General features: G+C 39.2%; 1 protein-coding gene across 1 annotated transcript in view; it reads left to right on the top strand.

Moving 5' to 3' along the window:
- LOC111162261 (diphthamine biosynthesis 6) overlaps window positions 1–14,853 on the top strand; it is a 183,452-nt gene that overhangs the window by 160,838 nt on the left and 7,761 nt on the right. The window contains exon 7 of the mRNA XM_022526548.1: window positions 13,414–13,508. Coding sequence (XP_022382256.1) covers window positions 13,414–13,508 — 95 coding nt within the window. The remainder of the gene's footprint in view (window positions 1–13,413; window positions 13,509–14,853) is intronic.

Below are 14,853 nucleotides of genomic sequence, written 5' to 3'. Positions count from 1 at the left end.
CCAGCAACCTTCAGTCTGTTTTTTGAGATTGAGTCTTTTATGGTTTGACTCCCTCCAAATCCCACCTTCTTTCATTTTTTCTTTTCCTACTCCCCAACCCCCCCACATTGCATCTCCACTTCTTCATATCAGGGAGATCATATGATAGTTGTCTTTCTCCGATTGACTTATTTCATTAAGCATAATACCCTCTAGTTCTATCCATGTCATCGCAAATGGCAAGATTTCATTTCTTTTGATGGCTGCAAAGTATTCCATTGTGTATATATACCACATCTTCTTTATCTATTCATCTGTTGATGGACATCTAGGTTCTTTCCATAGTTCGGCTATTGTGGACATTGCTGCTATAAACATTCGGGTGCACATGCCCCTTCGGAGCACCACGTTTGTATCTTTAGGATATATACCCAGTAGTGCAATCGCTGGGTCATAGGGTAGCTCTATTTTCAGTTTTTTGAGGAACCTCCCCCACGGTTTTCCAGAGTGGTTGCACCAGCTTGCATTCCCACCAACAGTGTAGGAGGGTTCCCCTCTCTCCGCATCCTCACCAGCATCTGTCATTTCCTGACTTGTTAATTTTAGCCATTCTGACTGGTGTGAGGTGGTATCTCATTGTGGTTTTGATTTGTATTTCCCTGATGCCAAGTGATGTGGAGCATTTTTTCATGTGTCTGTTGGCCATATGGATGTCTTTGCAGAAATGTCTGTTCATGTCCTCTGCCCATTTCTTGATTGGATTATTTGTTTGCTGGGTGTTGAGTTTGCTAAGCTCTTTATAGATTTTGGATACTAGCCCTTTCTCTGATATGTCCTTTGCAAATATCTTCTCCCATTCTGTCAGTTGTCTTTTGGTTTTGTTAACTGTGTCCTTTGCTGTGCAAAAGCTTTTGATCTTGATGAAGTCCCAATAGTTCATTTTTGCCCTTGCTTCCCTTGATGATGTTCCTAGGAAAAGTTGCAGTTGAGGTCAAAGAGGTTGCTGCCTGTGTTCTCCTCAAGAATTTTGATGGATTCCTTTCTCACATTGAGGTCCTTCATCCCTTTTGAGTCTATTTTCGTGTATGTGTAAGGAAATAGTCCAATTTCATTTTTCTGCATGTGGCTGTCCAATTTTTCCAACACCATTTGTTGAAAGAGACTGTCTTTTTTCCATTGGACATTTTTTCCTGCTTTGTTGAAGATTAGTTGACCATAGAGTTGAGGGTCTATTTCTGGGCTCTCTATTCTGTTCCATTGATTTGTATGTCTGTTTTTGTGCCAGTACCATACTGTCTTGATGATGACAGCTTTGTAATAGAACTTGAAGTCTGGAATTGTGATGCCACCAACTTTGGCTTCCTTTTTCAAAATTCCTTTGGCTATTCGAGGTCTTTTCTGGTTCCATATAAATTTTAGGATTGTTTGTTCTATTTCTTTGAAAAAAAATGGATGGGATTTTGATAGGGATTGCATTAAATGTGTAGATTGCTTTAGGTAGAATAGACATTTTCACAATATTTGTTCTTCCAATCCATGAGCATGGAACATTTTTCCATTTCTTTGTGTCTTCCTCAATTTCTTTCGTGAGTACTTTATAGTTTTCTGAATACAGATTCTTTGCCTCTTTGGTTAGGTTTATTCCTAGGTATCTTAGGGTTTTGGGTGCAATTGTAAATGGGACTGACTCCTTAATTTCTCTTTCTTCTGTCTTGTTGTTAGTGTAAAGAAATGCAACTGATTTTTATGCATTCACTTTATATCCTGACACTTTACTGAATTCCTGTACAAGTTCTAGCAGATTTGGAGTGGAGTCTTTTGGGTTTTCCACATAAGGTATCATATAATCTGCAAAGAGTGATAGTTTGACTTCTTCTTTGCCAATTTGGATGCCTTTAATTTCTTTTTGTTGTCTGATTGCTGAGGCTAGGACTTCTAGTACTATGTTGAACAGCAGTGGTGATAATGGACATTCCTGCCGTGTTCCTGACCTTAGCAGAAAAGCTTTCAGTTTTTCTCCATTGAGAATGATATTTGCAGTGGGTTTTTCATAGATGGCTTTGATAATATTGAGGTATGTGCCCTCTATCCCTACACTTTGAAGCGTTTTAATCAGGAAGGGATGCTGCACTTTGTCAAATACTTTTTCAGCATCTATTGAGAGTATCATATGGTTCTTATTCTTTCTTTTATTAATGTATTGTATCACATTGATTGATTAGCGGATGTTGAACCAACCTTGCAGCTCTGGAATAAATCCCACTTGGTCGTGGTGAATAATCCTTTTAATGTACTGTTGGATCCTATCACCCAGTATTTTGGTGAGAATTTTTGCATCTGTGTTCATCAAGGATATTGGTCTGTAATTCTCTTTTTTGATGGGATCCTTGTCTGGTTTGGGGATCAAGGTGATGCTGGCCTCATAAAATGAGTTTGGAAGTTTTCCTTCCATTTCTATTTTTTGGAACAGTTTCAGGAGAATAGGAATTAATTCTTCTTTAAATGTTTGGTAGAATTCCCCTGGGAAGCCGTCTGGCCCTGGACTTTTCTTTGTTTGGAGATTTTTGACGACTGTTTCAATCTCCTTACTGGTTATGGGTCTGTTCAGGTTTTCTATTTCTTCCTGGTTCAGTTGTGGTAGTTTATATGTCTCTAGAAATGTATCCATTTCTTCCAGATTGTTGAATTCATTGGCGTAGAGTTGCTCATAGTATGTTCTTATAATTTTTTGTATTTCTTTGGTATTGGTTGTGATCTCTCCTCTTTCATTCATGATTTTATTTATTTGGGTCCTTTCTCTTTTCTTTTTGATAAGTCTGGCCAGGGGTTTGACAATCTTATTAATTCTTTCAAAGAACCAGCTCCTAGTTTCGTTGATTTGTTCTATTGCTTTTTTAGTTTCTATTTCATTGATTTCTGCTCTGATCTTTATGATTTCTCTTCTCTTCTCTTCTCCTGCTGGCTTTCTTTGTTGTTCTTTATCCATCTCCTTTAAGTGTAGGGTTAGGTTGTGTATTTGAGACCTTTCTTGTTTCTTGAGAAAGGCTTGTACCACTATATATTTTCCTATCAGGACTGCCTTTGTTGTGTCCCACAGAATTTGAACCATTGTGTTTTCATTATCATTTGTTTCCATGAATTTTTTCAAGTCTTCTTTAATTTCCTGGTAGACCCATTCAGTTTTTAGAAGGATGCTGTTTAATCTCCATGTATTTGGGTTCTTTCCAACTTTCCTCTTGTGATTGAGTTCTAGCTTCAGCCCATTGTGGTCTGAAAATATGCAGAGAATGATCCCAATCTTTTTATACCAGTTGAGACCTGATTTATGTCCCAGGAGTGATCTATTCTGGAGAATGTTCCATGTGCACTAGAGAAGAATGTATATTATGTTGCTTTGGGATGGAATGTTCTGAATATATCTGTGATGTCCATCTGGTCCAGTGTGTCATTTAAGGCCTTTATTTCCTCGTTGATCTTTTGCTTAGATGATCTGTCCATTTCAGTGAGGGGAGCGTTAAAGTCCCTTACTATTATTGTATTATTGCCGATGTATTTCTTTGATTTTGTTATTAATTGGTTTATATAATTGGCTTCTCCCATGTTAGGGGCATAGATATTTAAAATTGTTAGGTCTTCTTGTTGGACAGACCCTTTGAATATGATATAGTGTCCTTCCTCATCTCTTATTATAGTCTTTGGCTTAAAATCTAATTGATCTGATATAAGGATTGCCACCCCAGCTTTCTTTTGATGTCCATTAGCATAGTACATTGTTTTCCACCCCTCACTTTAAATCTGGAGGTGTCTTCAGGTCTCAAATGAGTTTCTTGTAGACAGCATATTGATGGGTTTTGTTTTTTTATCCATTCTGATACCCTATGTCTTTTGATTGGGGCATTTAGCCCATTAACATTTAGGGTAACTATTGAGAGATATGAATTTAGTGCCATTGTATTGCCTGTAAGGTGACTGTTACTGTATATTGTTTTTGTTTCTTTCTGATCTATTACTTTTAGGGTCTCTCTTTGCTTAGAGAACCCCCTTTCAATATTTCCTATAGAGCTGGTTTGGTGTTTGCAAATTCTTTCAGTTTTTGTTTGTCCTGGAAGCTTTTAATCTCTCCTTCTATTTTCAATGATAGCCTCGCTGGATATAGTATTCTTGGCTGCATGTTTTTCTCGTTTAGTTCTTTCTGGCCTGCCAGGTCTCTGTGGATAAGTCCGCTGCCAATCCAGTGTTTTTACCCTTGTGTGTTACAGACTTCTTTTCCCGGGCTGCTTTCAGGATTTTCTCTTTGTCGCCAAGACTTGTAAATTTTACTATCAGGTGACGAGGTGTGGACCTATTTTTATTGATTTTGAGGGGCGTTCTTAGCATCTCCTGGATTTTGATGTTTGTTCCCTTTGCCATATTAGGGAAATTCTCTACAATAATTCTCTCCAATATACCTTCTGCTCCCCTCTCTCTTTCTTCTTCTTCTGGAATCCCAATTATTATAATGTTGTATCATCTTATGGTGTCACTTATCTCTCGAATTCTCTCCTCATGGTCCAGTATTTGTTTGTCACTCTTTTGCTCAGCTTCTTTATTCTCTGTCATTTGGTCTTCTATGTCACTAATTCTTTCTTCTGCCTCATTTATCCTAGCAGTAAGAGCCTCATTTTTTATTGCACCTCATTAATAGCTTTTTTTATTTCAACTTGGTTAGATCTTAGTTCTTTTATTTCTCCAGAAAGGGCTTTTATCTCTCCGGAGAGGGTTTCTCTAATATCTTCTATGCCTTTTTCGAGCCCGGCTAGATCCTTGAGAATCGTCATTCTGAACTCTAGATCTGTCATATTAGCAATGTCTATATTGATTCGGTCTCCAGCCTTCGGTACTGCCTCTTGTTCTTTTTTTTGTGGTGAGTTTTTCTGCCTTGTCATTTTGTCCAGATAAGATTTGCTTTCTCCTCCTCTGGAATTCCGCTGTTCTCCTTGGTGAGTGAAGTTGGTCTTGGCTGGGTTTCTTGTTTATCTTCTGGCGGAGGGGCCTGTTGTAGTGATTCTCAAGTGTCTTTGCCCCAGGTGGAATTGCACCGCCCTTACCAGGGGCTGGGCTAAATAATCCGCTTAGGTTTGCTTTTGGGAGCTTTTGTTCCCTGAGCTCTTTCCGTAGAGTTCTGGAGGATGGGAATGAAGATGGCGGCCTCCCAATCTCCGGCCCAGAGTAGCTGAGAGCTCGGGTTCCCACTCCTCAGTGCACCCTCAGAGAAAAGCGCCCAACCGCCACCGTCTCCCTGGCCTCTGTTCGCGCTTGTAGGAAAGCGCTCAATCGGTCACACTTGGAGGAAAGCGCCCAGTCGCTTCCGTCTCCGTGGCCTCCGGCCGCACTCCGAGCTCACCCAGCCTGTGACCGGTTCAAGGTAACCCCAAGCTGAGAGCTCGCTCCTCAGCTTTGTCGCTGTAGCCGGCTTTCCCGCTCCAATACCTACAAGCTCTGCAACACTTAGACACCCCCAGTCCTTCTGTGACCCCACGGGACGTGGGGTTATGCTGACCCCACATGGGCATCCCCCTGGTTTAGCCTCTGGAGCGATGTCCCTCTGTGGAGCAGACTTTTAAAAGTCCTGATTTTGTGCTCCATTGCTCCGCCGCTTGCGGGGTGCTGGCCCCTCCCCCCGCAGTCTATCTTCCCTTCACTTTGGATTCACTTCTCCACAAGTCCTACCTTTCAGAAAGTGATCAATTTTCTGTTTCTAGAATTGTTGCTCTTCTTCTCTTCGATTTTCCGTTGGATTTGTAGGTGTTTGCAATGGTTAGATAAGCTATCTAGCTGATCTCCTGCTTCCTGATGTCGTCTCAGCCTGCTACTTCTCCACCATCTTGACTCCTCCCCCCTGGATGGGATTTTGATAGGGATTGCATTAAATGTGTAGATTGTTTTAGGTAGCATAGACATATTCACAATATTTGTTCTTCCAATCCATGAGCATGGAACATTTTTCCATTTCTTTGTGTCTTCCTCAATTTCTTTCATGAGTACTTTATAGTTTTCTGAATACAGATTCTTTGCCTCATTGGTTAGGTTTATTCCTAGGTATCTTATGGTTTGGGGTGCAATTGTAAATGGGACTGACTCCTTAATTTCTCTTTCCTCTCTCTTGTTCTTGGTGTAGAGAAATGCAACTGATTTCTGTGCATTGATTTTATATCCTGACACTTTACTGAATTCCTTGTACAAGTTCTAGCAGATTTGGAGTGGAGTCTTTTAGGCTTTCCACATAAAGTGTCATATCATCTGCAAAGAGTGATAGTTTGACTTCTTCTTTGCCAATTTGGATGCCTTTAATTTCTTTTTGTTGTCTGATTGCTGAGGCTAGGACTTCTAGTACTATGTTGAACAGCAGTGGTGATAATGGACATCCCTGCCATGTTCCTGACCTTAGCGGAAGAGCTCTCAGTTTTTCTCCATTGAGAATGATATTCATGGTGGGTTTTTCATAGATGGCTTTGATAATATTGAGGCATGTACCCTCTATCCCTACACTTTGAAGAGTTTTGATAAGAAAGGATGCTGTACTTTGTCAAATGCTTTTTCAGCATCTATTCAGAGTATCATATGGTTCTTGTTCTTTCTTTTATTAATGTATTGTATCACATTGATTGATTTGCGGATGTTGAACCATCCTTGCAGTCCTGGAATAAATCCCATTGGTCATGGTGAATAATCCTTTAAATGTACTGTTGGATCCTATTGGCTAGTATTTTGGTGAGATTTTTCACATCTGTGTTCATGAAGGATATTGGTCTGTAATTCTCTTTTTTGATGGGGTCTTTATCTGGTTTTCGCATCAAAGTAATGCTGGCCTCATAAAATGAGTTTGGAAGTTTTCCTTCCATTTCTATTTTTTGGAAGAGTTTTAAGAGAATCGAAATTAGTTCTTCTTTAAATGCTTGGTAGAATTCCCCTGGGAGGCCATCTGGCCCTGGGCTCTTGTTTTTTGGGAGATTTTTGATGACTGCTTCAATCTCCTTACTGGTTAGTGGTCTGTTCAGGTTTTCTGTTTCATCATGGTTCAGTTTTGGTATTTTGTATGTCTCTAGGAATGCATCCATTTCTTCAAGATTGCCAAATTTGCTGGCATATAGTTGCTCATAATATGTTCTTATAATTGTTTGTATTTCTTGGTATTAGTTGTGATCTCTCCTCTTTCATTCATGATTTTATTAATTTGGGTCCTTTCTCTTTTCTTTTTGATAAGTCTGGCCAGGGGGTCATCAATCTTATTAATTCTTTCAAAGAACCAACTCCTAGTTTCATTGATTTGTTCTATTGTTTTTTGTTCTTTGTGGGTTGTGGTTTTTTGGGGTTTTTTTTGTTTTTTGGTTGTTTTGTTTCTATTTCACTGATTTCTGCTCTGATCTTTATGATTTCTCCTGCAGAGTTTAGGCTTTCTTTGTTGTTCTTTCTCCAGCTCCTTTAGGTGTAGGGTTAGGTTGTGTGTTTGAGACCTTTCTTCTTTCTTGAGAAAGGCTTGTATTGCTATATATTTTCCTCTCAGGACTGCCTTTGCTGTGTCCCACAGATTTTGAACAGTTGTGTTTTCATTATCATTTGTCTCCATGAATTTTTTTCAAGTCTTCTTTAATTTCCTCGTTCATTCTTTAGTAGGATGCTCTTTAGCCTTCATGTATTTGGGTTCTTTCCAAATTTCCTCTTGTGATTGAGTTCTAGCTTCAGAGCATTGTGGTCTCAGAATATGCAGGGAATGTTCCCAATCTTTTGGTACCAGTTGTGACCTGATTTGTGCCCCAGGATGTGATGGATGTGATCTATCCTGGAGAATGTTCCATGTGCACTAGAGAAGAATGTGAATTCTGTTGCTTTGGGATGGAATGTTCTGAATATGTCTGTGATGTCCATCTGGTGCAGTTTGTCATTTAAGGCCTTTATTTCCTTGTTGATCTTTTGCTTGGATGATCTGTCCATTTCATTGAGGGGTGTGTTAAAGTCCCCTACTGTTAATGTATTATTGTTGATGTGTTTCTTTGATTTTGTTATTAATTGGTTTATATAGTTGGCTTCTCCCATGTTAGGGGCATAGATATTTAAAATTGTTAGATCTTCTTGTTGGACAGACCCTTTGAGTATGATATAGTGTCCTTCCTCATCTCATATTATAGTTTTTGGCTTAAAATGCAATTGATCTGTTATTAGGATTGCCACCCCAGCTTTCTTTTGATGTCCATTAGCATAGTACATTGTTTTCCACCCCTCACTTTAAATCTGGAGGTGTCTTCAGGTCTCAAATGAGTTTCTTGTAGACAGCATATTGATGGCTTTTGTTTTTTTATCCATTCTGATACCCTTTGTCTTTTATTTGGGGCATTTAGCCCATTAACATTCAAGGTAACCATTGAGAGATATGAATTTAGTGCACTGTATTGCCTGTAAGGTGACTATTACAGTATATTGTCTCCGATCCTTTCTGTTCTACTACTTTTAGGCTCTTTCTTTGCTTAGAGGACCCCTTTCAATATTACCTGTAGAGTTGGTTTGGTGTTTACAAACTCTTTTAGTTTTTGTTTGTCCTGGAAGCTTTTTATCTCTCCTTCTATTTTCAATGATAGCCTGTCTGGATATAGTATTCTTGGCTGCATGTTTTTCTCATTTAGTGCTCTGAATATATCATGCTAGTTCTTTCTGGCCTGCCAGGTCTCTGTGGATAAGTCTACTGCCAATCTAATATTTTTACTATTGTATGTTACAGACTTCTTGTCCCGGGTTGCTTTCAGGATTTTCTCTTTGTCACTAAGACTAGTAAGTTTTACTATTAGGTGATGGGGTGTGGACCTATTCTTAATGATTTTGAGGGGGGTTCTCTGCACCTCCTGGATTTTGATGCTTGTTCCCTTTGCCACATTAGGGAAATTCTCTACAATAATTCTCCCCAATATGCCTTCTGCTCCCCTCTCTCTTTCTTCTTTTTCTGGAATCCCAATTATTCTAATATTGCTTCATCTTATGGTATCACTTATCTCTCGAATTCTCCCCTCATGGTCCAGTAGTTGTTTGTCTCTCTTTTGCTCAGCTTCTTTATTCTCTGTCATTTGGTCTTCTATATCACTCATTCTCTCTTCCGCCTCATTTATCCTAGCAGTAAGAGCCTCCATTTTTTTTTAAATTTTTTTTTTAACATTTTATTTATTTTTCGGAGAGAGAGACAGAGAGGGCATAAATGCAGAGGGAGAGGGAGAAGCAGACTCCCTGCCAAGCAGGGAGCCTGATGTGGGTCTCGATCCCAGGACACTGGGATCATGACCTGGGCCGAAGGCAGATGCTTAACAACTGAGCCACCCAGGCACCCCAAGAGCCTCCAGTTTTTATTGCACCCCATTAATAGCTTTTTTTATTTCAGCTTGGTTAGATATTAGTTCATTTCTCCAGAAAGGGCTTTTATTTCTCCAGATAGGGTTTCTCTAATGTCTTCCATGCCTTTTTCAAGCCCAGCTAGTACCTTAAGTATCGTCATTCTGAACTCTAGATCTGGCATACTACCAACATCCCTATTGATTAGGTCTCTAGCCTTCAGTACTGCCTCTTTTTTCTTTTTTTTGTGGTGAGTTTTTCCTCCTTGTTATTTTATCCAGATAAGAATATATGAATGACAGAATAAAATACTAAAGAGGTGGCAAAGACCCCAGAAAAATGTGCGGTAACCAAGTCAGAAGAGACCCCAAATCATGGGGAGAAGAAAGGGGGTAAAAAGTTAAAAAATAAATTTTTTTAAAAAGGAAGAAAAATAAAAATATATATATATTAATATATATATTAGACTGATGAATAGAACAGAGCTACCCACTTGATTTTGGGTGTACTTTGGTCTCTTAGAAGAAACTACCTCCCAAAATTTTAAAGAAAGAAAAACTTATATCTCTAAAAAAAATAAGGATCAATGAAGTGAATGAAGGATCCAATGAAGGATCAATGAACTTACATCTATTTAAAAAAAGGATCCATTACAATGAAGTAATGGAATATGACTATAAAAATGAAAATTTAAAAAAAGAATTCTAAAAAAGGAGTTGACAAGATAATTTGGTTGGGAAAAAAAAGAAAAAGAAAGTGGAGAGAATTTGCTCAGGCTAGACACTAGAACGAACCCTGTGCTAAATTTAGGGTATATTTTGATCTCTTAGAAGAAGTTGTATCCCAAAATTTTTTAGGAGAAAAAACCCTATGTATATACAAAATATTAAGTTAGATACAACGAAGGATAAAATATGACTATAATAATAAAGGTTCAAAAAGTTTTTTTTTTTAAGAAAGGTATTGTTAATATAAACTAGTTAAAAAATGTTAAAAGGAGAAAGAGTAAAGGTTAAAAAATTAGAATAAGAAAAAAATAAAATTAAAAAAATTGAATTAACTTTGCAAGACTAAAGAATCATGGGAGAAAGCCATGAATTTCATGCTTGCTTTCTCCTCTGGAATTCTGCTATTCTCGTTAATCAGTGAGCTTGGTCTTGGCTGGATTTCTTGCTGATCTTCTGGGGGAGGGGCCTGTTGTAGTGATTCTCAAGCGTCTTTGCCTGAGGCATAATTGCGCTGCCCTTACCAGGGCTAAGTAATCAGCTCTGGTTCGCTCTCGGAAGCTATTGTTCCCTGAACACTTTCCGTAGAGCTCTGAAGGACGGGAATATAAATGGCGGCCTCCCAATGTCCCGCTCGGAGTTACCGAGAACTCCGAGCCCCACTCCTCAGTGCGCCCTCGGAGAAAAGTGCTCAATCATTCCCGTCTCCCTGGTCTCCAGCCACGCTCCGAGCTCACCCAGCCTGTGGCCTGTGACCGAGTGTTTCTGTCTCTGGCACACAGCCCTGTTTGGAGTCTCCAAACCCAGCAGATCCCTGCCGCTTGGGGGGGGTGGTCCTCCCTGGATCTGCCACTTGTGGGGTCCCTGCTCAAAGAGCAGTGGTCCAACTGTGCCATGGATCACAGTTCAAGGTAACCCTGAACTGTGAGCTCACTCCTCTGCTCTGTCTCTATAACTGGCTTCCCTGCTCTAATACCTGTGAACTCTGTATACTCAGACACCCCTGATCCTTCTGTGACCCTGCAGGACCTGAGACCATGATGTCTCCATGAGGGCTCCACCCCCACTTCGCCTCTTGAGCAATGTCCCTCAGTGGAGTAGACTTCTAAAAGTTCTGATTTTGTGCTCTGTTGCTCCACTGCTTGGCCGGAGCCGGCCCCTCCCTCCATGGTCTATCTTCCCTTCCCTTCAGATTCACTTCTCCTCAGGTCCTACCTTTCCAAAAGTGGTCAATTTTCTGTTTCTAGAATTGCTGCTCTTCTCTTCAATCTCCTGTTGGATTTGTAGGTGTTCAGAATGGTTTGATAACTATCTACTGAACTTCTGCTACCTGATGTTGTCTCAGCCTGCTACTCCTCTACCATCTAGACTCCTTCTTCTGGCAGTCTTTTTATAATGAGAATATGTTCATTTAAATAGCAGCTTAAATTATTTTTACTAGAGACTAATAGAACTACTTCACTAACTACTTCACTAGGATAACAGCCATGCCAACTTTAATTTAAAAACCCAGTTATTCTTTGGTGATAGATTATAGAAATCATGCAAAGCTTAAGTAAAGAATTTTCTGATGAAAGGAAGCTAATAATTGATAAGGTATACTCTCTCATAAAAAAGAATGACCATAAAGGTGAGATAAGAAGGTTCATTTGATGGAAAGTTCCTGGAATGGGAAGACCAGTGAAAGGGATATCAGCAAAAAAGAGGACAGATCCTAGCTACAGAATGAGGAAACATCCCTGAAACCCATATCCTGTTATTATTTCTACATTTTTATTGCAGAGCAGATATTAATTTGATTTGATTTAATATAGTAAAGTAATCTGTTCCTGTTATCTGCTTTCACAAGGACCAACTGCCATAATTCTGTCTCACTGCTTCTCTACTTCATGACTCAAGTGAAGTGAAAATTTCTGCTTTGCTTTTGTGAACTCATATAGAAAATGCCACCCAGCTTTCTTTCCCTCACTTTCCTTACTGTTTGGCTTTACAGTGTCATTCACATTACTGCTGATCCTTGAAAAGAACAGTAGAATTCACACAGATCCATGCTTTAAGTCCCTATGGGCATATAGTCAAGAGTTCTGGCTTCAGAATTATAGCACGGCTACAAAAATAACCAGAGAAATAAATGCGTAACTATTCAAATAAAACTGAAGACTTACGCCATAGTGCCAGCACTGGCAGTAGCAGGCAGCTTCAGTGGAGTCACTCTTCCTTTGGGCAATGAGGACTTTGGACTAGGGAGAGTCTATAAACAGGGAAAGCTATGAAATTCAGAGTGAAGAAGATGGAGCATAGTAATAAAGCCTCAACACAGGAACGGGAAGATTCTCTGACACAGTCAGCGAGAGTGTTCCCTGAGTCCAGCCATACATGGACCAAATGGCAAATGATTTTACTCTCAGTCTCGGGATTATTTAAGTAATATAACTTCTATTTAGTGCAAATCACAGGATGTTTGTTGTTTCTTTGCTTGCCTGTTTTAATTTCAGGTTTAATTAGATAACATGATAAGCTATCCCAACCTTTCTTGGTGTTAGACCTTCCTAAGACTTGTCTACAGCCTTAGAACTTGCATTAGTTCTCAGTACCTTTGGAACTTCACTAATAATAACCTCAAGCATAATGACCATGTCTGTGACTCCCTTTTGTTCACAGGCCAAAGGAAAGGCCTTACATTGCTTTTTCTGTATCTCCAAGAAATGCTCTAAACACACCCTATTTCCCCCCATTCGCATATAGGTCAAAGGGCAAAAGGGAAGCACAGTTCTGCTGCATACAATCTCATTTACTACTATATGACTAGGTAGCTTTTCTCCTTAGCCTTCTTTGAATCTAAAGCTAATGTCATTCCTAAAATTTATGGTAATCTCTAAGTTTTCTCGTTATAGGTAAAATGTTGGCCTTTACATCTTTATATAGGGATTTTGGGATTACTAAAACTCCTGTGCTTTTATGATAACCTTTTTCAGATGGCTTTAAACACATTTTATTTATTTATTTTTTTAAGATTTTATTCATTTATTTGATAGACAGAGATCACAAGTAGACAGAGAGAGGAGGGAGCAGGCTCCCTGCCAAGCAGAGAGCCGGATGCGGGGCTCGATCCCAGGACCCTGGGATCATGACCTGAGCTGAAAGCAGAGGCTTTAACCCACTGAGCCACCCAGGCGCCCCACTTTAAACACATTTTAAATTGAAATACAAAGTTATTTTCCTGTAGCTTGTGATCCTTTTTTGGAATTAAAATTTCTTGCATGGATTTTTTTAGGAAAAAATAATATTAGTTAAATGAGTGTTTTTGCTGCCTAATTTTGAGTTTCCTGTTTTGTTGTTGTTATTCTCCTACTTTCAGCTTTCTAAGAAGTACGGAGTCCATGTTTGTGGAGAAGGAGGAGAGTATGAAACATTCACTTTGGATTGCCCTCTATTTAAGAAGAAAATAATTGTGTAAGATATCATTTCAGCATTTCTTCCCTTTCTTTAAATTTAAGTGATGGAAACAACTTAACATTAAGCTTGAGGCAACTTTTGTTGGGAGAAATAGAATGTGTCCTCCAAGTTCACAAACACTCAATTTGTTTAATACCAGTGAAGTCGTCTGAATACCTAAATCAATACCTGACAAGACAAGGCCTTCATAGAAGGCTATAAACTTTTTTGATATTGCACTTTCGTTTACTTGCTGATTATGCCCTGCAGTAAAACTGGTACCTACACACTGACACTTTTATCCTTTCATGAAGTGTGAATTGCCTGTATTATTTATCTTTCATTACAGCTACATTTGATAAACTGCCACATCAGTAGCCTGTGGGTTCCATTAACTCCATCCTCTTTTTCCTTTTTCTTGGCTTTTACAACTTGGAATAGTAATGCTAAACATTTCTCTTTTATTATTTGGGGTTATTTTTACATATAAACTTTGTTTTTGAGTGAATTCGGTTTGTGGCAAGCACGGTGATTTCTTTGCCATAGATTGTTAAAATTAGTGTAGTGAAAAACAAGAACTCCTTTTTTTTTTTTTTTTTTTTTTTTTTTTTTTTTGCAGTCTGTTAACGTTGTTATCTATACTCTAATTTGTGTTCCTCTTCTCCTATGCTAAGAGAGCACTTGATCTGCTTTTTCTAAGCTCTTATTCTTGGGAAAGATGGCAGAATTATGCTGGACTTCAGGAACCACATCTGATGAAAGACTGGCATCTTGTTTCGAGTGGACAACTTCAACATGTTCACCACTGAAGGGTGATTTCTTTGTACATATTAATAATGAGTGAAGGAGTGATCTAAGAATATTAAAATGGAATGCCTGGGTGGCTCAGTCGGTTTAATGTCTGTCTTCAGCTCAGGTCGTGATCCCAGGATCCTGGGATTGAGTCCTGCATCAGGTTCCTTGCTCAGCTAGGAGCCTGCTTCTCCCTCTGCCCTCTCCCTGTTTGTGTTCTCTTGCTCTCTCATTCTCTCTCTGACAAATAAAATCTTTAAAAAAAAAAAAAAAGAGAGAGGGAGAGAGAAAGAAAATTAAGACAACTCTATGTGAATTTTCTAAAAAATATGTTTATCGGGGCACCTGGGTGGCTTAGTGGGTTAAAGCCTCTGCCTTCGGCTCAGGTCATGGTCCCGGAGTCCTGGGATAGAGCCCCGCATCGGGCTCTCTGCTCCGCGGGGAGCCTGCTTCCTCCTCTCTCTCTCTGCCTGCCTCTCTGCCTGCTTGTGATCTCTGTCAAATAAATATAATATTTTTTAAAAAATACGTTTATCTAGTGAAACATGGCCAAGATATTTTCATTATCGTA

This window comes from Enhydra lutris, unplaced genomic scaffold (assembly GCF_002288905.1).
Source record: "Enhydra lutris kenyoni isolate GAN:26980312 unplaced genomic scaffold, ASM228890v2 scaffoldscaffold4, whole genome shotgun sequence".
In the NCBI taxonomy this organism is placed as follows: domain Eukaryota; kingdom Metazoa; phylum Chordata; class Mammalia; order Carnivora; family Mustelidae; genus Enhydra; species Enhydra lutris.
The sequence above is the reverse complement of the archived record's forward strand: the minus strand, read 5'-3'. Positions and strand labels throughout refer to the sequence as shown.